Source organism: Callithrix jacchus, chromosome 13, assembly GCF_049354715.1.
Source record: "Callithrix jacchus isolate 240 chromosome 13, calJac240_pri, whole genome shotgun sequence".
In the NCBI taxonomy this organism is placed as follows: domain Eukaryota; kingdom Metazoa; phylum Chordata; class Mammalia; order Primates; family Cebidae; genus Callithrix; species Callithrix jacchus.
This window is the reverse complement of record NC_133514.1, coordinates 44,912,678-44,936,697: the sequence shown is the minus strand read 5'-3', so window position 1 is coordinate 44,936,697 and position 24,020 is coordinate 44,912,678. Positions and strand designations below refer to the sequence as shown.

General features: G+C 42.5%; 2 protein-coding genes and 1 pseudogene across 7 annotated transcripts in view; 1 reads left to right on the top strand and 2 right to left on the bottom strand.

Moving 5' to 3' along the window:
* The window catches only part of HGSNAT (heparan-alpha-glucosaminide N-acetyltransferase), a 73,593-nt gene extending 69,786 nt beyond the window's left edge, over positions 1 to 3,807 (bottom strand). The window contains exon 1 of the mRNA XM_078347658.1: positions 3,487 to 3,807. The gene's annotated coding sequence lies outside the window, so the exon portion shown is untranslated. The remainder of the gene's footprint in view (positions 1 to 3,486) is intronic.
* POMK (protein O-mannose kinase) overlaps positions 1 to 24,020 on the bottom strand; it is a 70,047-nt gene that overhangs the window by 16,122 nt on the left and 29,905 nt on the right. For all 6 annotated transcript variants that reach the window (XM_078347663.1, XM_078347662.1, XM_078347661.1 and 3 more), the window contains one exon: positions 3,487 to 4,278. In XM_078347663.1, the coding sequence (XP_078203789.1) occupies positions 3,508 to 4,278 (771 nt within the window). In that variant the 3' untranslated portion in view covers positions 3,487 to 3,507. The remainder of the gene's footprint in view (positions 1 to 3,486; positions 4,279 to 24,020) is intronic.
* On the top strand, positions 11,967 to 13,023 carry LOC100402050 (SGT1, suppressor of G2 allele of SKP1 (S. cerevisiae) pseudogene; annotated as a pseudogene).

Genomic DNA, 24,020 nt, shown 5'->3' with positions numbered 1-24,020 from the left:
AAAATTTTAAAATACAACTGAGAGCATCAAAAGTAAACTAGAGAAAGCAAAACAAAGATTTTCTGAAGCTGAAGACAGGTCTTTTGGAGTAATCCAGTCAGACCAAAAAAATGGGACACCATTAAGCGAACACATATTTAAATTGTGAGTGTTTCAGAAGAAGAAGGGCGAAAAGGCATAGACAACCTATTTAACAAAACGATAGTCAAAAATTTCTTAAGTCTAACAAGAGATACCGACACCCAGATACAGGATGCTCAGTGATCCCCAAAAAAATTCAAATCAAAAAGGTCTTCTGCAAGGCACATTACAGTCAAACTGTCAAAAGTCAAAGACAGAATTCTAAAAACAGCAAGCGGAAAGCATCAAGTCACATATAAGACTTTCCTGTAAAAAATTTTAAAAAGACACCACCTTACAGGTCAGGGGAGAATGATAAAATATATTGCAGTGCTGAAATAAAACTGTAAGCCAAGAATACTAAACTAAGTAAAGCTATCCTTCAAAATTGAAGGAGAAATAAAGTCTTTCCCAGACAAGTAAAAACTGAGGGAAGGAGGACCCAGGCCCTCAGAGGGGCCTCAAAGTGCCTCATCGTGCAGGCCCTGTGAAGGAGTGCCATCAAGGGTCCCTCAGGGTTCAGGAGTCACCTCTGGTGTCCCAGGACAGCCAGCAATTGCATCCAAGGTCAGAAGAGCAACAGGAGGGCTGCCCAGGCCCAGTTAGAAGATCAGATCTTGGCCACCCAAGAAATGGAGCATGGAGAAAGGGATCCAAAAACTGATGAGCACGGGGAAAGAAAACCTTTTGTAGAAACAGATGAGGAAGACAAGGGGGTTGATGTACAGAAGCTACAAGTAATTGCAGCTGCCATTAAACAGGGTCTTGCTGCGCACACACACACACACACACACACACACACACAGGCTTCAAATGTATACAAAAGTTTGCATCAACACTGAGAACAGAACTAAGCATATTTTGAAAACACAAAAGGCAGAAATGCAGTTGCTGACTTTGCTTTAAGAATACAACATAGACATGCAGAAGACTGAGGAGTGGAAGAAAAACAAATATTTCAAGAGCAACAAAAGAGGTGGCAACAAGTTAGCATTGTTAGAAGACAGCAACTGAAAGAGATTAAGTGGCTATATGAACAAATCATGTAGAGTATCATGAAACAACTCTTTTCAGTGAAAAAAGTCAACTTAAAAAACAAATCACCAAGTTCCAAGATAAAATGGTATAGAAGACACTGCAGCAAGAGTTAGCACTGATTCATAACTTGAGCTACACTAAAGTGTTTTGATATTCTTGTATAAATCAGTATATCTCTTCTATCATTAGTCTGTTAAATGCCGGACCTCATTTCTGTGATCTGCCGAATGAACCCTAGACAGTTATGTGAGAAAGCAGCAAATGCACAGTTATATACATGGTCAGTTCAATTTTAACATTAATGATAATTTAAAGAAAAAAAAAAAAGGCCAGGCGCAGTGGCTCACGCCTGTAATCCCAGCACTTTGGAAGGCCAACACAGGTGAATCACGAGGTCAGAAGTTTGAGACCAACCTGACCAACATGGTGAAAACCCATCTCTACTAAAAATACAAAAATTAGCCAGGCGAAGTAGTGCACACCTGCAATCCCAGCTACTCGGAAGGCTGAGGCAGGAGAATCGCTTGAACCGAGAGGCGGAGATTGCAGTGAGCTGAGATTGTGCCACTGTACTCCAGCCTGGGCGACACAGCAAGACTCTGTCTCAAAACAACAACAACAGGGAATCATCACAACTAGATCAGCCCTACAAGCAATGCTTAAGGGAATCCTACATCTGGAAGAGAAAGCCATACAACCCTGAATGCACCCAATCTCATCTGATCTTGGAAGAGACAAGATGGTATCTACCAACATGAAAACACACAAAAGCTTAAAACTCACTGGTAGAGCAGATACACAAATAAGAAAAAGGAGTCAAACATTATGACTATTAAAAAAAAACCCACCAAATTATGAAGTAAATAATATAAAATAAGATAGGTGAAAACCTGTCTCTATTAAAAATACAAAAATTAGTCAGGCATGGTGGTGGGCACCTGTAATCCCAGCTACTTGGAAGGTGGAGACAGGAGATGCTTGAACTCGGGAGGTGGAGATTGCAGTGAGCCAAGATGATGCCACTGCACTCCAGCCTGGGAGACAGAGCAAGACTCCGTCTCAAAAAAGAAAACGGAAGATAGAATATAGGAACAAAATATATACAAGACAATCAGAAAACAACAGAAGCACAGGACTAAGTTCTCACCTATCAATAAAAACCTTGAATGTAAATAATTTAAATTCTCCAATTAAAAGATATAGACTAGCTGAATGGATTTTAAAAAAAAAATTCAACTATGTTACCTATAACAAACTCACTTCACATGTAAAAACACATATAGACTGAAACTGAACAGATGAAAAAAAATATTCCATGCAAATGGAAACCAAAAGAGTGCAGGAATAGCTATACTTATACATAATAGACTTTAAGTCAGAAAACACAAAAAGGGACAAAGAAGATCATTACATAATGATAAAGGGATCAATTCAGCCAAAGGACGTAACAATTTTAAATATATATGCACCCAATATCGAAGCACTCACATATATAAACAATATATATGTGATATATAAACATTATTAGAACTAAAGAGAAAGACCCTAATACGAATAATAGCTGGGGATTTTAACGCCTCACTTTCAGTATTGGGCAGATCATCTAGACAGAAACATTGGACTTAATCTACATTAGAGATCAAATGGACCTAATACACATTTACAGAACCTTTCGTCCAACAGCTGCAGAATATACATTCTTCTCATCAGCACATGGACCATTCTCCAGCAGACCATATGTTAGACCCCAAAACAAACCTCAACAATTTTTAAAAATCTAAATCATATCAAGTACCTTCTCAGACCACAATAGAATAAAAGTGGAAATTAATAACAAGAGAAACTTTGGAAACTACAAATCCATGGAAATCTAACAATCGGCCAAACATGGTGACTTGTGCCTGTAATCCCAGCATTAGGGGAGGCCAAGGAGGGTGGATCACCTGAGGTCAGGAGTTTGGGAACAGCCTGGCCAACATGGTGAAACCCTGTCTCGATTAAAAATACAAAAATTAGCCAGGTGTGGTGGTGCACCTGTAATCCCAGCTACTCGGGAGGCTGAGGTGGGAGAATTGCTTGAACCTGGGAGGCGGAGGCTGCAGTAAGCCAAGACCACGCAACCGCACTCCAGCCTAGGCAACAGAGCAAGACCTCGTCTCAAAAAAAAAAAGTCTAACAACCAATGCGGAACACATGCAAATGTACACGTGGATGTGAACAAAGAACCATATGGCTAAGTCATAAAAAACAATGAAACACAAAACTCAGGCAAAAAACTCCACCCTCAGAGTAGAATGCTATAACTTCCATTCAGCGCTTCAATCCCACCTTCACTGGCTGGACTGGTTTTCACAGCATCTCTCTTGCCCGAGACATCACGGTATCTCTAAGCGTATCCAAGACCTTCTGGTAGGTGTCCAGAATGTCCTGAGCAGTGGGCCTTTCTGAGGGAGTCTGGCTCTTGCATGCTTTGTGAATATCAAACAAATGGAATCGGACCATATCACTCCCTTCAACGTGCCCCAGAAGGAAACTGGAGATGTCTGGGATCTTCCAAATGTCGATCTTCTCGTCATATGAGGGCATGAGATCATCGCGGAAAGGCATGTCCTCTCTGTAGGGCCACAGTTGCTCTGGAGCCACAAAATCCCCATGCAGCTCCCTGTGGCCACACTTTACCAGCGTCCCAGAGCTGTGGTTCACCAGAGGTAAGGCGTCCAAGTCATTTGCCACAATGCTGAAGTTGCTTGTCAGCAGATACTGGGACAGTGTCTTCGGCAGGTCGTTGGAGTCGCACATGACCCGCGTGCCCACAGGGCTGTGGTGCAGGTAATGAATGATGCTGACATAGTCCATGGCCAGCTGCAGCCTGTGCTGCCATGTGTTCACATTTTGGTACTTTGAAAGATTTAGTATTTCTTCCAGGTTACTCAAGGAACCTAGAGGATGATATTCAGTAAGAATAGTGTTGTCATCCTCACAATAGCCAAGCAGCGTGACAACATGTGCACCTTGTAGAGATTTCAGCATCTGCAGTCCATGGAGGAAATCATCTTTCATCTCCAGGCTGGTGAGCCGTGAGAGAGCAACTTTGCGCTCCTTCCACTCAGACAGAAAGACCTGCAACAAAGCCACAGAGAACATCAAGCCTGAACTCTCACCTAAATTAGTGACCAGAAATAACATGTTTCTTTTAGTAGCAGGTGTTCTGCAGAAGACACAGAAATTAATGAGGGGCAGACTCTGTTAGAGTTGCTCTCCATCTAGTTATGAAGATGGACTGATGAGCAAGCACAGCATTCAGCAAGGCAAGTGCCACATCAGTGGGTGGAACCTCAGGGCAGGAAGTGACTGCCTCTGGGCAGGACACTGAGAACTGCTACAGAAGGTGCTGGAAGACTTCTGGAAACTGGTCTTACAGGACAAGGGGGACTTGCAGATTCGATGTGGGGCAGGGGAGTGCTGGCTCAGGAAGGAAGACTCCATATAACCGCATGGCAGAGAGGAGTGGCAAGTAGACTGCCAGTTCCAATTGGCCACCACACAGTGGGTGGGCAAGAGGAGGAGGCAGGGGAGTGGCCTGGAAAAGTGGATGAGTGTGGAGACCCTGAAAAGCCTACCTGAGGGTACAGAGCCCTGCCCATCAGATGTAACAATGTTACCCATTAATTTTAAAAGGTAGCATAGTAAATTATAAATAGGAATATTTACATGTAAGAAAAACATTTTTACATGTTCCATGGTTTTGTATTACTTCAGCTATAAAGACAGGACCTGAAATGCTACACAAACACTAGACCTTCTCATAGAGTCCACAGCTAATATAGAAGAGCAAGTGCACATTTCTGCCTTGGATTTCTGTCTTTCATTTGCTTGCAGGAAGCACTGTAATTAAGGAAAGAACCTCTGATCTTTTGCTTAAATCCAAAGAGAAGGCAGAAGATTACAAAAGAGAAAGCAGGCTCAGGACTCAGGAGATCCTTGCCCCACGCTCGTTCTGCAAGTGATGTGCCGTATCATTGTTCAATTAAAGGTTACGGTTTCCAAAGCAGTTTTTTGCATTATTTATCAAGGGACTGTAACACCTAAATCTAAAATCTAAGGCAATAATCTGAAATAGGTAAGAAGTTCTAGGAATAAAAATATGGCATTATTTATAGAAGCATAAACTGAAACATCAAGAGATGGGGAGCAGTATCATAAACATAGTGAGAACCCATCTTTACAAAAAACTTTTTAGAAATTAGCAGGGTGTAATGGAAAATACACATACCTCCAGCTACTCAGGTGACGCTGAGGTGGGAGGATCATTTGAGCCCAGGTAGTAGAGACTGCAGTGAGCGATGATCACATCACTGCACAGCTGGGCAACAGAGTGAAACCTTATCTCAAATATATATATATCATGGGGTCACCAAAATGTATACATTTATAGAGTTATAACAGATAAAAGTAATGTTGCAAATAAGAAGTATATAAAACCATTAGTACAATATTGTTCCAACTGCATAAAACAAGACAAATTTCTACGTGCTGTAACACATAGGTAAGTAGACACATTACCGAATGAGAATATCTATTGCCATCATTACCCTCCAAAGTCTGTGCTAGCACGCACTTTCACCAGCAGCGCCTGAGAGAATCTTAGGAATACACCCTTTGTCACACCAGATGTTACCAATGTTTGTAATCTATGCCAATCAATGGATGAAGATACCATTTCCCTATTACTAATGAGGCTGGGCATTTGTCATCTTTTTAGGCATTTCTGTATTTCTGCTGTCAAAAGTCTGTTCACTGTCCTTCGTCCAATTTTCTACAGGGTTGTCTGCCTTGTGCTTATTAATTACTAGCTCTTTATATTCAGCTCACCCTTGAACAACATGGGTTTGAACTGTGCAGTTCACTTACACATACATTTTCTTCTGCTTCTACCATCCCTTCGATACTAAGACCAACCTCTCCCCTTCCTCCTCTCTCCTCAGCCTACTAACCGTGAAAAAAACAAGGATAAAGAAAGACCTTTGTGACGGATGATGGATCCACTTCCACTTCCTGAACAGTAAATGTATTTAATGAACAGTAAATGTATTTTCCCTTATTTTCTTAATAACATTTCTCTATCTTAAGAATACAGTATATAATACTTACATAAAGTACAGTTAACCAACTGTTTATAATATCAATAGTAGGCTTTTAGTTGTTAAGTTTTTGAGGAATCAAATAGTATAAGCAGATTTTTTATCATGTGGGGGGTCAGCATCACTATCTCCACATTGTTGAAGGGTCAATGTATTACCTATGAGACCTTTTATTATAAATGTAAAAGACAAGATCCAGAAAATAATTATCCCAGACACAGTGGCTCACACCTAGCACTTTGTGAGGCAGAGGCAGGAGGACTGCCTGAGCCTGGAGTTCAAGACCAGCCTGGGCAACATAACAAGACCTCAACTCTTTAAAAAAAGTTTGTTTTAATTACCCAGGCATGGTGGCACACATCTGTGGTCCCAGTTACTCAAGAAGCTGAGGTGGGAGGGATCGCATGAGCCCAGCAGTTCGAGAGTGCAGTAAGCTATGATCGTACCACTGCACTCCAGACTGGGCAAAAGAGGCAGACTCTGTCTCTAAAAAGGAAAAAGAAAACTTAGTGTGGTATTACAAGAATGTAATTGCTATGTAGTCATATGCGTCATCATTACATCAATAAACTAAGTCCTTGTCACCACTGAAATTTAGACACTAGTGCAGGAGGCAAACAATTAACAAAATACATAGGAAATGAATAAAGTATGAGAAATTCGCTTTAGAGAAAAACTAAGCAGGGATGGTTTGCAGTTTTAAACAGGGTTGGAGGAGTTCTCACTGGGGTGGTCTTTGAGCAAGACCTCGAAGGAAATAAGGGAAGGAGCCATTTGATATTTGTAGAACTACAGCCCAGATAGAAAACAGCAAGGGCAAAGGGCCCTGGGGTGGAAGCATGCCCACAGGCTTCCAGAACAGCATGGGCCTGACGCTGTAATAGACTGGACACGGACCATGGAGCAAGAGAGAGCTGGCGAGAGGGTACAAGCCTCCCAGGGCCTTGTCATTGCAAGGGTTCTTTTGCTCAGAAAGAGACAGAGAGCCACCAAAGGATTTTGAGCAGAGAAGACACTATTGACTAATAATTTAGTAGAAGCATTCTGAGTGCTATGTTGAGAACAGACTGAAGAGGTGGGGAGCAAGTGTGGAGCAAAAAGACCATTTTGGAGGCTGATGAAACAATCTAAGTCCAGGGTCACAGTGGCTTGGAGGGGCTGGACTGAGAACTGGTGTAAGCCTGAGGAGTGGTCAAGCCCAGTTCTCTTCTGAGAGGAGAAACAATGTAACTTGTGGATGAACTGAATGTGGAGGTGAGAGAACTCAGGATGTTGCCCAGACAGGTGGCCTGAACAGTGGGACTGAGGGAGTTAGGGAAGAATAAAGGGTGGGTGGGCTCTCAAGGAGATCTGGGACACAGTGAGTTTGAGAAGCCTCTCAGACACCCAGGTACATGTGGGGTGCGCAGCTGGACAGAAAAGTCTCGAGTTCAGGAAAGTGGTCTCTGCACAGATAAAGCCAGAAAGCTGGGTGAGGTCACCCAGGGGCAAGTATAGAAGATGAAAGGTCTGGGGTTGAAAGGGATGAGGAGGTAGAGCTGGCAAGAAGCCGAGGAGTGGACACTATTCCTCCATGCTTTAAACAGACTGTTCATGTGACATCTTTCCAGATGGCAAGCATTAAATACAGCCTCAAGCATTAAGACATCACAAAGGATCCTTCCAAAGGTTACACAAAGTGAGAGCTACAAAATAATGCAAGAGAAAGAATCAAATCCACTCTTGAAAGGATTCAACCCATACTATATGGATTTTTAATGTACTATACAGCAGGTCCTTCAATTAGTCATTTCATTATAATGATGAGAAAAAAAATTGACTCCTGGCGCTGCTATAATCTTCCTCCTTCTCACTATTCCTGTTGCCCCAAATCTACATTCCAGACTTTGGGCAGCTCCCCAGACACAGGGGTGCTGTGTTCTTAAGATGATGATGACAGTGCATATCTGGTCCTTTAAATGTAATCTTGGGTTTAAAAATCTCAAAGGCATGAGTCCCCAACTGTATCCCCAGGGAATAAATTGGGGAGAGAGAAAGCAAGAAGAGAAGGGAACTTCTGCTTTATACTTCACTCCTACTAATATTTGAATTGAGTGTACTGCTTTTATAATTTTTTAAAAGAAGAATAAAGAAGAGGAACGATCCAAGATGGCCGATCGATAACAGCTCGGGATTGCAGCTCTCAGTCAAAGCGCAGAGAACTAGAGGACACCATACTTTCAGACAAATTCTGGTCACTCACGGAGCAGAAGATCGCCAGTGGAGAAACCACACAGGCTGCCAGCGCGACTTTTGTGGCCGGCGCAGCAGTTTCGCCGGCACCTGGCACGGCAGCTCTTGGAGCAGAGTAAACAGAGCAGGCTCCCCTTCTGACCGAGGTTTGGAGGACCCACATGGGTCCCCAGCACGACTCCTGAGACCAGCGCAGCGGCTGTGACGGCACCTCAGCGCGGCAGCTCTCGGCGCAGAGTAAACGAGACTGGTTCCCCTTCTGACCGAGGTTTGGAGCCCGGGGAAGGCAGAGTCACCCATTACGGACGCAAGAAGGAAGCCAGACAGGAGAATCCTGGGCAGAAAAGCACCATCAGTCTTAACGCTGCCATTCTGGCCCTGGGAACTAACAACTTGGACATCCAATCAAGAGACCTAATCTGAAAGTTGGTAATTTCAAAGACGACAGGAGGATAAATTTACAATGATGGGAAGAAACCAGCGTAAAAAGGCTAAGAATACTCAAAATCAGAACGCCTCTCCCTCTAAAGATGATCACAGTTCCACATCAACAATGAAACAAGGCTTGACGGAGAACGAGCGCATCCCAATGACAGAATCACTCTTCAAGGAATGGATAATAAGAAACTTCTGTGAGTTAAAAGAACATGTTGTAGCCCAATGTAAAGAAACTAGGAACTTTGAAAAAAGGTTTGACGAAATCCTATTGAGAATAGACAACTTAGGGAGGAATATAAGTGAATTAATGGAACTGAAGAATACAATACAGGAACTCGGAGAAGTATGCACAGGTTTAAACACTCGAATTGTTCAAGCAGAAGAAAGGATAACAGAGATCAAAGTCCAACTTAATGAAAGAAAACAAGAAGACAAGATTAGAGATAAAAGGATAAAAAGGAATGAGCAAAGTCTCCAAGAAATGTGGGACTATGTGAAAAGACCAAATTTACGTTTGATAGGTGTACCTGAATGTGACGGAGAGAATGAATCCAAGCTGGAAAATACCCTTCAGGATATTCAGGAAAATTTTCCTGAACTAGCAAAGCAGGTCAATATTCAACCCCAGGTAATACAGAGAACACCACAAAGATATTCCTCAAGAAGAGCAACCCCAAGGCACATAATCGTTAGATTCACCAGGGTTGAAACGAAGGAGAAAATCCTAAGGGCCCCCAGAGAGAAAGGTCAGGTTACCCACAAAGGCAAGCCTATCACAGACTTAGAGCAGATCTCTCAGCAGAAACTCTACAAGCCATAAGAGAGTGGGGGCTAATATTCAACATCCTCAAAGAACAGAACCTTCATCCCAGAATTTCATATCCAGCCAAACTAAGCTTCACAACTGAAGGAAAAATAAAATCTTTTATGAACAAGCAAGTACTCAGAGGTTTTATTACCACCAGGCCTGCTTTACAAGAGCTTCTGAAAGAGGTATTACACACAGAAAGAAACAACCAGTATTAGCCTTACTAAAAATATACCAAAAAGTAAAGAGCATCAACATAAAGAAGAATTTTCATCAATGAATGGATCAAACAGCCAGTTAACATCAAATGGCAGTAACCCTAAATTTAAATCGACTAAATCCCCCAATCAAAAGACACAGCCAAAACCCAACGGCATGTTACATCCAGACCTGTTTCACATGCAAGGATACACAAAGACTCAAAACAAAGGAATGAAGAAAGATTTACCAACCGAATGGAGAGCAAAAATAAATAAATTAATTAATTAATTAAAAGCAGGAGTTGCAATTCTCGTAGCGGATAAAATAGATTTTAAAGCAACAAAGATATAGTGGTAAAAGGATCAATGCAACAACAAGAGCTAACGATCCTAACACCCAGATACATAGAGACATAGATTCAATGAGACAGAAAATTAATAAGGATATCAAGGACTCGAAGTCAGATCCGGAACAAGTAAACTTAATAAATATTTATAGAGCTCTCCACTTCAAATACATAAAATATACATTCTTGTCAATACCACATCACACCTACTCATAGGTTTAAATGAAACATTGACTGGCCATCATTAATACCCATTTTTTTTTTCAGAATAAAGCAATATTTCCATTCACCCTCCCTCTCTCTCTTCCTCTTTCTTTCTCTCCTTTACTCATTTTTTTTTTCTTTCCTTCTCTCAAAAAAAGAAATCAACTTGTAAACCTCTAGATCCAGGTCAGCAATGTCTCTCTCATTGCTTGAATTCCTTCCTTCCCTTCCCTCCCTCCCTACCCCCCTCCCTCCCCCCCGCTCCCTTCCTTCCTTCATCCCTTCCTCCCTCCCCCCTTCCTCCCTTCCTTCCTTCATCCCTTCCTTCCTCCCTCCCTTCCTCCTTCCCTTCGTTAAAAAAAAAAAAAAAAGATATACTGATCAGGATATATTGAAAAAAAAAAGAATAAAGAAAAAGCAAGGAGTTGATCTGTCTTTCACAAACCAATCCGTGCAGTCATGGGGCAAAGCTACCCATTGCTCTTGGTAGAGAGGATACGATGCTCCTGACAATTCCAAACACAAATCAAATATAGTTGGGGAATGGAGGGGCAGCAGTGTTTGCATACTGACTGAGGAAACCAAGACTATTTTATTGTATTATTTTGTTTTGAGACAGGGTCTGCTCTGTCACCCAGGCTAGAGTGCAGTGGGGGAAATCTTGGCTCACTGCAGCCTCTAGGCTCAAGCAATCTTCCCACCTGAGTCTCCCAAGTAGCTGGGTCTACAGGTGTGTGCCACCACACCCAGCTAATTTTTATTTATTTGCTTATTTATTTATTTATTGTAAAAAAGAGATCTCACTCTTGTCCAACTCCTGGCCTCAAGAAATCCTCCTGCCTCGGCCTCTCAGAGTGCTGGGATTACAGGTGTGAGCCATCAAGCTGGCCTCCCAAGATTTTATGAGGATTTAACTGATGAACCTTTGTGTTCAGATCCCTAAAATAGAAACTGGGTACAACCACATATTTGGCTAGATTCCAAGGACACACCTTCTATGTCCTCAGGGGACTTCCTCACTTTTAAAACAGATTAATAAAAAACAACATAAAGAGAGCTGGAGGGAGGATGAGAGTGGAAGTTAGGGGCATCAGGGAAAGCTTCTCAAAGAGATGCCTGAGCTGAGACCTGAATGATGAGGTCTTAGCCAAGGCAAGAGGAAGAGAATTTCAGGCAGAGAAAGGCAGTGCAAAGGCCCCAGGGTGAGAAAGGGCTTGGTTTGATCAAAGAACAAAAGAGCAGGGGACTGTAGGGCAGAAAGTAGGGCCTGCGGTCAGGGTAGGGAGGCCAGGGCAGGTTTGGTTATTAAGAGGCTGGGATTTTTTTCTTTTTCCTGAGGAAATGGAAAGCCACCCAAGTTGTTTTAAGAAGTGGCATGGTTTCCCCTTTGGGCAGTGGCAGAGGTGGTAACCACGATAGTAGCAGCTCTCGCGGCAGCAACAGTGACTACGAGGGATGGCGGCGGCTGCAGCAGGACCTGCAACATCCCAGAGGTTTTTCCAGAGCTTCTCGGATGCTCTAATCGACGAGGACCCCCAGGCGGCGTTAGAGGAGCTGACTAAGGCTTTAGAACAGAAACCAGATGATGCACAGTATTATTGTCAAAGAGCTTATTGCCACATTCTTCTTGGGAATTACTGTGTTGCTGTTGCTGATGCAAAGAAGTCTCTCGAACTCAATCCAAATAATTCCACTGCTATGTTGAGAAAAGGAATATGTGAATACCATGAAAAAAACTATGCTGCTGCTCTAGAAACTTTTATAGAAGGACAAAAATTAGATAGTGCAGATGCTAATTTCAGTGTCTGGATTAAAAGGTGTCAAGAAGCTCAGAATGACTCAGAATCTGAGGTGTGGATTCATCAGTCAAAAATCAAGTATGACTGGTATCAAACAGAAGCTCAAGTAGTCATTACGCTTATGATCAAAAATGTTCAGAAGAATGATGTAAATGTGGAATTTTCAGAAAAACAGTTGTCTGCTTTGGTTAAACTTCCTTCTGGAGAGGATTACAATTTGAAACTGGAACTTCTTCATCCTATAATACCAGAACAGAGCACATTTAAAGTATTTTCAACAAAGATTGAAATTAAACTGAAAAAGCCAGAGGCTGTGAGATGGGAAAAGCTAGAGGGGCAAGGAGATGTGCCTACGCCAAAACAATTCATAGCAGATGTAAAGAACCTATATCCATCATCATCTCCTTATACAAGAAATTGGGATAAATTGGTTGGTGAGATAAAAGAAGAAGAAAAGAATGAAAAGTTGGAGGGAGATGCAGCCTTAAACAAATTATTTCAGCAGATCTATTCAGATGGTTCTGATGAAGTGAAACGTGCCATGAACAAATCCTTTATGGAGTCTGGTGGTACAGTTTTGAGTACCAACTGGTCTGATGTAGGTAAAAGGAAAGTTGAAATCAATCCTCCTGATGATATGGAATGGAAAAAGTACTAAATAAATTACTTTACCCTACAAAAAAAAAAAAAAAAAAGAAGTGGCATGATCTGGTTTGTATTTAAAAGATGACTGTGCATGGTGAATGGCAAAAGAAACAGAGAGACCTGTGGAAGTCAAGAGATAATGAGGACTTACTGAAGACGGGACAGTGGACAGAGATTATCAAACACGTGGACGAATGTGAAAAAAGAATGGATGGAACTGCTCTTGCCTTAACTGAAGACGAGTGGGAGGACTCAAGGTGACTCCCAGGTTTCTGGCTTGAGCAACTTGGTGGGAAGCAATGCTGTTTGCTGAGCCAGAGAAGGCTGGGAGAACAGGTTTCAGAGGGGGAAATATCACAAGTTCTACACTGGACATGCAGAGACGCTGAAGACACCTCCAAGTAGAGATGCCCAGTAAGTAGTGGGATATACAAATCTGTGGCTGGGGGGAGAGGTACAGGCTGGAGATATAAACTTGGGAGTCGCCAACATATGAAATGTATTTAAAGCAACAGCACTAGATTCCATCACCTAGGAGCAGATCTAAAGACTCAAGAAGAGGGTTCAGGAAGCAGCCTCAAGAAAGTTTCTTGCATCAGCACTGTTCACATTCAGTCCAGATAACACCTGAGGGGCCAGGGCCATCCTGTGGGTTACAGGATGTGTAGCAGCATCCCTGGCCTCTACCCACTGAAAATTCTGGTAGCAACCCCCACGCCCCTGGTTGTGACAACCACAGATAGCTCCACACATTGCTAAATGGCCCTCTGAGAAGCAAGACTGCTTCTGGTTGAGACTCAATGATTCAGAGTAAGATGAGGGACAGAAGCCAGCAAAGGAGAGTAATTAGGAACTACCATGAAGGGAGGAAGAAAACAAAAAGCATGTGGTTCCCCCTGCAGAGCCAGGACTGCAAGGAGAGCAGTCAACTAGATCAAGAGCTGCTGAAAAGATCAAGGAAGAGAAGAACCAAGAAACATCCAATCAGAAGTTGCTGATGGCCTTGATGAGGCCGATTCACTGGAGGGGTGGTGTTGGGAAGCCACACTGAGCCAGGACAAAGGTGCAGCTGGGGGAGATGAGGCAGAGACAGGGTCAGAGCAGCTCTATTATGAAGGTAGCAGAGGAAGGGCCTTGCTATAGGACAAGGTAAGCCAGGGAACAGGATTTCTTTTTTAAAGAGTATTTGTAACAGCAATAGGGATGGTGCTGGTGCAAAAGACTGATGATGAGAGACGGAATGACCTGTGTGTGAAGTTGTAAAAAATCAGGGATTGGTCAGGCATGGAGCACACACCTGTAGTCTCAGCTACTCAGGAGGCTGAAGTGGGAAGATCCGTTGAGCCAAGGAGTTCAAGGTTGCAGTGAGCTATGACAGCACCACTGCACTCCAGCCTGGACAACAGAGAAAGATTCTGTCTATTTAAAAAAAAAAAAAAAAAATGAAAAAAGAAGTCAAGGATGATACCTGTGCTGGTGGGTTTGTAGACCTGGTGGTGGGAAGGTGAGGATGTTCCCATTGAGTGGCTTCTGTTTTCCTAACTTATTAAACAAAATCATTAGCTAAGACAAGGAATGGGGGTATTTGAGGAAGTACCTGGTATCAGAGAAGAGGAACAAAAACTCACTAAGGGAAAAGAGTGAGACTTCTGGGTGTCTGGGTGCACATCTGAGGTCTGTGCTGTGCACAGAAAGCATGTGGCTGTGGAATTTCTCTCCTGTTCCTGTGCAGTGGTTCCAGTGCAAATGCACAGTTGGATTCAACTGGGCTTGGGGCTGCTTTGGCCAGGCATGATGGAGAGAAAGGCACAAGGAAATTGTTGCAGGTTGTTTGCAAAACAGTGATGAGATCAAAAGCCTGTGGAATCTCCACTGGGTGACTGTGGGAGTGATGATAGGAGGGACTGTCGGAGATGGGATTGAGACACTGGAGGTCGCCATGAAATTGAGCAATTGTTGGAGCAAGAGTACTAAGAGAGGAGGTGGAGATCGGAGTGGGGGGTCATAAACTTTGGATATAGAAATTCCTATTGAAAAACCTATGCCTTCCAACTTGCCAGCGTAAGGAGGGGGCCCCTGATTAGAAATGAGTCACTTATAAGTCAGTTGTTAAAATAAGTGGCTACATTCAGGATAATGAATCTCCTCTGTGCCAGAACCTGCATGCACATGGGGGACAAGGCTTCTCATCAACCAATGGTCTCCACTCACGTGCAAAAATATTCTGACCTAAAGGTAAGTTTCAGCCAAGGAAAAAGCAAAAATCAACATAATGGCACTTTTGTCACATTTCACTTTAATAAAACTATATTACTGCAATTTATTACCCACATTATAAAATCCCACAGCTGGATGGGCATAATTTGTCAAGTTTCCCTAAAATTAAATCTATCCTCAAGCAACAGGTGTGATCTGCAACCACCAAAGTTATTCAGAAACACGTCCTTCAAGGTGAAAAGCAATCCTGACAAAGAAACTCCAAACACTTCTGGGCAACTGCAGCAACCTGGATGAAGAGGAGCAGTCCCCCTCAAGGTGATGTCTCTTAAAGAGACAGAAATTAACTGTAAGTCCCCCTCTCAACTGACATCCCTTCCTTGGTGACTTCTTTCACATCCTCATGCTTTCCACAGTATCTAGACAATAACAAGTCCCAAAGTCTATTCTCCTTTCAGACCTCCTGCAAATGCAGACACACACACATCCAATGATGATGACCCAGCCTCCACGCGCATGACTATGTGTGCACCTTGGACACAGAATCTGCTCCTCTCCATCTTCCACCCCTCTCAGGGAGTGACAACTTGATTCTTCCTGGTGCCAGGCCAAGAATCTGTAGTCATCCTCCCTTTCTCTTACACTCCACATCCAATCTGTTAGGAAATAGTACTGGAAATACTTTTTTTTTTTTGAGACAAGAGTCTCACTCTGTCGCCCAGGCTGGAATGCAGCAGTACAATCTCAGCTCACTGCAACCTCTGTCTCCCAAATTCAAGCAAATCTCCTGCTTCAGCCTCCCAAGAAGCTGGGATTACAGATGCATGCCACGACACCCAGCTCTTTTTTTTTTTTTCAAGTAGAGACAGGTTTTCGCTTTGTTGGCCAGGCTAGTCTTGAACTCCTGGCCTCAAGAGATCCACCCACCTCAGCCTCCCAAAGTGCTGGGATTACAGGCATGAACCACCACACATGGCCTGGAAATACCTTTAAAAGATACCCAGGATCCATTGACTTCTCACTGCCTCCACTGCTACCACCTTGTTGAGCTATGACCAACCTTACACCCTTCATCCTACTCTTCAGCCTGAAGCCAAGCAGCCAAGATAATATGAAAATTCCTCTACTATAATTGTTATTAGTGGTTCTCTAAGGCCTTCAAGGCACAGCATAATCTGGCTCCAAGTGGAACCTTCTCTGATCTCATATCAGGACCTCTCTTTTTCTTGTCTGGTCACACTGGCTTCCTTCCTGGCCTGCCAGGCACATTCCTTCTTGGGGCCTCCACTGTCCTACTACCATAATGATCTCACATGATCTTGGCCAGAGGCCTTCTCTGTCCACCTAAAGGGACAAGCCCACCATTCACTGTCCTTGCCCTGCTTGTCTTCTTAGCACACATCACTAACATATTGTATCACATATTTGTTTCTTATTTTCCTTTGTTGTCTGATTGCCCAACTAAAAAGCACCTTTCATGAAGACAGCAGGGTCTCTGTTTCATAACTGCTGCCTCCACAGCACCTACAAGAAACAAAGAAAACTACCTTATTTTATGGTTTTATTTTCCACAAACTCCTCTCCCTTCTCCTAATGGGCTTTTCCTTTTGTTGTTGTTGTTGTTTTTTGGGGCAGGGGATGGAGCCTTGCACTGTCACCCAGGCTGTAGTGCAGTGGCGTGATCTCGGCTCACTGCAATCTCCACCTCCTGGGTTCAAGCAATTATCCTGCCTCAGCCTCCCAAGTAGCTGGGACTATAGGTGTGTGCCACCACGCCCAACTAACTTTTTTTGTATTTTCAGTAGAGACAGGATTTCACCATGTTGGCCAGGATGGTCTCGATCTCCTGACCTCGTGATCCGCCTGCTTCAGCCTCCCAAAGTGCTGGGATTACAGGTATGAGCCACCACGCCCAGCCCAGGCTTTTCCTTTAAGATGTCTCCTTTCCACATTCATAGAGGAGGGAGCCATAAGTCCTAGTCTCCGAATCTTAGTCTCCGAAAATAAGAGCCAGCAATTTAACAAGCTGCAGCCCCATGGACACATTTCCCATTCTCTCCCTGCCTTTTGCCACTTTCCAATGCATCCTCACAAGGAACTGTCTCTGTTTAACAATCCATAAGGGGTTCCTAGAGTCACCCTTTGTTATGCCAGTAAGCCTCAGTTACCATAAAAACAGCAACCACACAAAATGTAGCACACGCTGGTTGCCAATGAGACAAAGGCTCCTCAAGCCTCTATTTGAGAACTGAACTCACTCCTCTGGTGTCTTATCTTTTTCAAACAAAACCATTTTTAAAAACAAACTTTTAAAAAGGACTCATCACTTAACTGACACCATAAAATACAAAGGATCATTAGAGACTATCATGAACAACTATACATCAACAAACTCAAAAACCCAGAGGAAATAGATAAATTCCAGGACACATACACAATACCCAGAAGAACCAGAAGACCTGAAAAGACCAGTAATGGATAATGAGATTGAATCAGTAATAAAAGTCTCCCAACAAACAAAAGTGCAGGACTAGATAGTTTCACAGCTGAATTCTACTGAACTTTTAATGAAGAACTGATACCAACTCTTCTCAAACTATTTCAAAATACTGAAGGGGAGGGAATTCTTCTAAACTCATTCCACAAGGCCAGCATAACTCTGATACCAAAACCAGATAAAGACACAACAAAAAAAGAAAACTACAGACCAATATTCCCCATGAATATATATGCAAAAATCCTCAACAAAATACTAGTGAACTGAATCCAACAGCACATAAAAAAGAACATATGCCATAATCAAGTGGGATTCACCTCAGGGATGCAAGGATGGTTCAATGCACACAAATCAGTAAATGTAACACATCAAGAGAATGAAGGACAAAAACCATACAAACATCTCAGTAAATGCAGAAAAAGCGTTTGATAAAATTCAACATTCCTTCATGATAAAAGACCCCAAACAAATTGGGTACAGAAGGAACGAACGTACCTTAACCCAATAAAGGCCACATATGGGAAACCCACAGCTAACATCATAATGAATAGGGAAAAGCTCCAGCTTTTTCTAACAAAGGGAACAAGGATGCCAACTCTCACCATTCTTATTCAACACAGCACTGGAAGTTCTAGCCAGAGCAATTAAGCAAGAGAAAGAAATAAAGGGCATCCAAATTGGTAAAGAATAAGTCAAACTGTTCCTGTTTGCAGTTGACATGATCCGATACAGGAAAAAAAAAGGTCTCTACCAAAAAACTCTTAGAATTGATAAAGTAAATTCAGTAAGTTGCAGGATACAAAAATCAACTTACAAAAAGCAGTAACATTTCTATACACGAATAACAAACTAATTGAAAAAGAAATAAAGAAAACAATCCCATTTATAACTACAAAAAAATACCTAGTGTGAAAAGAAAATGAATTTCAGAACCCCAAAATCACTAAGCCAAAGGAAATGTCAAGCTGGGAACTACATCAGAGAAACTTGCCTCACATTTTATTCCTAAATAAGGTAGCTAAAAATATAAAAAGCTACATACCTCCCTCACAATTTGCCCACAAGAAAATTACTTGTGGGCCTCAAGATCTTTACCCTAAAACAATTATGTTGAATTTCACCATGGCAATGTAAACTAATAGCTTATCTTCACAGATACAGAACAGAGTTTTATCTCTGCTCACCTGAGACAAATGCACATCTGATTGCTTCCTCTGCCCTATTGTTTATGTAAAAATGCGATTAAGCCAGACTAAATTGTGTATTCAGTGAAAGACTGATCATAGATTCAAAAGAATGCAAACTTTTGTCTCTTATCTACTTAAGACCTAGAAGCCCACCCCTCCCAACCCCCTCAACCCCACTCAACCTCCCATCCTACCCTATTCCCCCTACCCCCAACTCAGAGTTATCCTGCCTTACTGGACTGAACCAACGTACATCTTATACATATTGATTAATGTCTCCCTAAAATGTATAAAAGTAAGCTATACCTCAACCACCTTGGGCACGTGCCATCAGGACCTCCTGAGACTGTGTCACAGGTACATCCTTAACCTTGACAAACTTTCTAAATTGACTGAGATTTGTTTGAGATATTTTAGGTTCACACTAGGAATAAATTCAACCAAGGAAGTAAAAAATCTCTACAGAGAAAACTATAAAATACCAATGAAAGAAATTGAAGAAGACACAAAAAAATGGAAAGACATCCCACATTCATGAACTGGAAAAATTAATATGGTTAAAATGATTATATTGCTCAAAGTGATTACAGAATCATACCTGGTTAGCTAGCCCCCTCTGGTGATGGATCCAGAGGCCCGCCCAAGTGGCTGCCCAGTTCTCTTGAACTGGGGGCTAACTCTGGCACCATCTCTACCACTGAGGCACTGCCGACCCAGTGTGCATGGATTTAATTACAATGAAGAAATAGTCCTGGGGAAATGTCCCATAACCATAGCCCTATCACAGGATGTCTGTAACCCCATTGCAGGGTGTCTGATTCTGTGAGTATTCCAGGTGCTGCCAACAGCCCCTTCCTTCTGATTTGTTGGCCTCTCTCAAGGTGCTGCTGTCTCTTGGTAGCCTCTTGGGGTATCTGTGTGTAATCTGATTGTGACATGTCTGTCTGTAGTTGTAGCCCCATTACAGGGTATCTGTCTATAGTCCATTATGGGGTATCTAAATGGACAAAGAATAGGGGACTTGTTTGGAGGAATACGCTTGGTTTGCTAGTAGGTCTGGAATCTGTGTCTTGAAGGCCTTCTGTTTGTGCGTGTGTGTGTGTGTGTGTGGTGTGTGTGTGGGATGTGTGTGTGTGTTTATGTGTGGAGGGGGACCCTGAAGGAATTACTGATGGATGTCCAGCAAGCCTAACTCAGTCTGCTCTTCCGTCCTGCCTAAAGACTGCCCATTGAGTCCCTGCTAGGAGGTTATCTCTCCCTTGTGAGTGGATTAAAAGACAACGGGAACCAACAGAGGAAACTTTAAGCCTTGCCAGGTCAATATTGCGTGCTAATCACAGTAACTAGAGTCTGTTTTGCCTCAGCTGTGATGAAAAATGTTAATTCAGTTCCCCATGCAGCCTGCTGGGCAGCATCTTACAAAATTAAGAATCTTGCCTATGGTTCCATAAAATGGAAAAGGGTGATTTTCTTTTGTAAAGTGACTTGCCCCCACCCCCGCCCCCCCATTAGCTATGGCACATGAGCAGGGTCATCAAAAGCCACTCCATTCTAGAAGCTGCAGAGAAAGGGAACCTGGAAACCTACTATGCCAGCATAAAGGAGAATTTACCAGCCAAATCTCTCACACTTGCTCTCCCTATCTCTCTCTCTGCATGTTGTGTGTTTGTGTGTGTGCACGTACAAACAGTAAACATCACTGTCTCCTCTGCAAAGGTTTAATTAATAATAAAAGGATTTGTGAGACTAGTCTTAGGCTGTAGCAAATCTGGGGTACTTTGTGCTAAAAATTTGTCTTTCTGTGTTGTTCTCCAATAGAGGGGTATCACAGGACAGAACATGGGCTTAGGACCCCTGTAAGCCTGCTTTTTAAGCCAGCCTGCAGGCTGGTCAGTTACAAACTTTGCTGGGGGTCCCTGAAACCAATACCAGATAAAGTTTCTTTGTTTTATGTCCTTGAGAGCTTAGCTTTGTAACCATGTGGGGATATTTTCTGTTGGTCTCCACCATGCAGAAGACAGGAATTTGGGGATTCATGTCATAGCCTTAACAATTATCTTAAGCAGTTAAAAGCCTTTGCAAGCTCAAATTAATTCCTCTAGGGTCCCTCTGAGACAACAGAGCTCACTCAGTGTTGTAGCTCAGTAGCCAAGGCTTTGTCTTCTAACAGTGGTGGCTCAGACTTAATTCTTGGCTTAGAAAATGAGTCCTTTCCGGTTTTTCATTTGTGTAACTTTTTGCCATTTATTAATTCTTTTCCTGCCATAGACAGCTTTTGATCTCCTGTCTTAAATTTTCCTTTCTTTAAACTACCTTTGGGGAAATTATAAATCTTGTAAAAGAAAAAAAAGGAAACTGCTTACCATCTCTTTGGGACATCTTATGTGTCCACGTTTAAGTCATAACCTTATTTAAAACTTACTAACCTCATGAGATGTTACCTGTGGTAAAGTTCAGAAGCCAGAAATACTGATTATCTCTCCTGGCTAGAGTCTGAAAATAGAGATTTAAAAAGAAAAAAAATTAAGAGCTCTATGGTTAAAATCAACTTCATTAAAAACAAATATCCAACCTACATATATATTTTAAAAGGCTGTATATTTTTTTTCTCTTCTTGTATCCTGGATGTTTTTTAAAAATGTTTTTGTTGGTTTGTTTCTCTTCTCAGTTGACAATTATTTCTCCATTTTGCCTTCTTGCCCTCCTTGATGCTCACGAGACAGAACCTAAGATTTTCTAACAGCAGATAGATCTCTCAAAATCTAAGGTTCTGTTCAGTTTTATATTATGTCACTTGACTTTTTTTTTTTGTTTTTTTCTTCTTTTGGTAGTGTCAGAAATTATTTTTCATTAGGAGACAGCTTTGGTATATAATAACTGGATAGTAAATGTACTTTTGGGGATAAGCTGATTCCTTCTTTTTGGGATACAGGATCTGGTATAAAAATAAGACCCATAATTTCTGGAGATCAGTTTTGCCTTCTGGCTGTGTCTGCATATTAAGCCATAAAAAATGCATGCTTTAAAGAGAAGCTTAAAAACTGGCAAATGAAAAACCTTACAACTATAGGATCCTCTGTCTGTGTAATTGTATGTATTGTGTGTGTGATGCTTACACAAAAGAGCTCTAATTAATTGGCTTAAAGAAAAATGAGCCCTTAAATCAAATACTTTGTCAGAAAAATTAAAACTAATGCTTTTTAGTTCACATTACTTTATTAATTTTTCAGAAATAAAGAGTTTTAAAGACTATTGGTAAAATTAAAATGTCTTCAAAACAGACATCTGGTCTAAATTGGGTCAGATATTAGGTTTGCTAAAGGCTTTAAGATCATACACTGTTTCTTTGACTTTTGAAAATTGTTCTATTTACTTACCTTGAAGCCATTAGATTCTAGATAAGGCCTTGGGACACATGGAATTAACCACAACCCCCAGCTATGCAAAAAAGGTTATAAAGAAATTTTTTTTTTGAGACAGACCCTCACTCTTGTTCCATAGGCTGGAGTCCAATGGCGCAATCTCAGCTCACTGCAACCTCCAGCTTCAGGCAATTCTCCTGCCTCGGCCTCCCGAATAGCTGGGACTACAGATGCCCGCTGCCACACCTGGCTAATTTTTGCATTTTTAGTAGAGAGGGGGTTTTACTGTGTTGGCCAGGCTGGTCTCAAACTCCTGACCTCAGGTGATGTATCCACCTCAGTCCCCCAAAGTACTGGGATTATAGGCATGAGCCACCATGCCTGGCCAAGAAATTTTATATAAGAAAATATCCTGTATGATGAAATCTTGTCCTAAAGAAAAATGACTGGTTTAAAAAGGTATGTTTAGGAAAAGTCAGAAAGCCCAAGCATGACGAAATGGTCTGTATAAGTCGTGAAAGGATTCATGAAAGGAAATTTATGCAAGAAATGCTGTATAATTCAAAGGTTGTTAGGCCTCCTAAATGCTTCCTAAAACACCACTATGACTCTTACTGTACACCTTCCCTGTTTTATAGCTAGGTAAGGCCCAAGACATATGGAGTTAGCCACATCCCCTAGCTATATTGGAAAAAGTCAGACCTTTTTGTGTCCTAGGCTCCACACCTAATACATAATGGAAATTGCTATGAACAAGGCTTTTACCAAAAGTAAAAGTTGCTAAGAGTTAACAGTGTAACATGTATTTGAGACTACTGAAGAAACAGTTCTACATGCAAGGCATGTAAGGGAAGTCAAATGCATTTTTGGTAAAAGATTATGAGAAGGCATGGGAAAGTGGATTTCTTGCCTAACCTTAGATAATGGGTTAAAAGACTGTTTTAGGGACAGATCCAAGATGGCCTATTAGGAGCAGCTCAGGATTGTAGCTCCCAACGAAAGCACAGAGGGTGAGTGGACACCGCATTTCCAGATGAATTTTTACTGCCCACAGACCATGAGATTCCCTGGTGGAGGAGCCCCATGGGTCACCAGGGCAGCTGTTTTGGTCAGCGCAGCGATTTTGGCCGGCATGGCTGTTTTGCCCAGCACCCCGGCGCAGCGGTTCTCCATACAAACTACACGGGTCCAGGCACTGTTTTAGCTGGCGATTGGAGCTTGGAGAAGACAGAGTCGCCCATCCAACTGATAGAAAAGGGGACTGAACAGGGAGCCAAGCCAGGAGATTCCCAGGCAAAAAGGTGCCATGAATCTCAGTGTGGCTGTTTCAGCCAGCGTAGCGGGTCACCGCAAAGGAAATCACACAGATCCCAGCACCTTTTCAACAGGTGACTGGAACACCTGGGAGACAAAAAAAAGGCTCTGAGGCAGTGAGCCAGGTGATCAGGTTCATCTGGTCCCACCCCCCACAAAAAAACAGCAATCTGAAACGCTCTGGATTGAGAGTTTCACAGCAAGCACTGCTGAACCCGGGACGGTCTAGCTCTGTGGGAGAGGGGCATCCGCCATTCCACTGAGGCACTCCACCACTACAGAGGTAGTCCACCATTGCTGAGGCAGCCCACCATTACAGACGTGGGCCGCCACTGCCAAGGCAGTTCTAACTATACCTGTATAAACAGGACTGCAGGGAAGTTCACACGGGAGCTGGGTGGAGCCCACTGCAGCTCACCAAAGCCTCTGCAGGCAAACAGTGACTAGGCTGCCTCCTCACTAGGCAGGGCA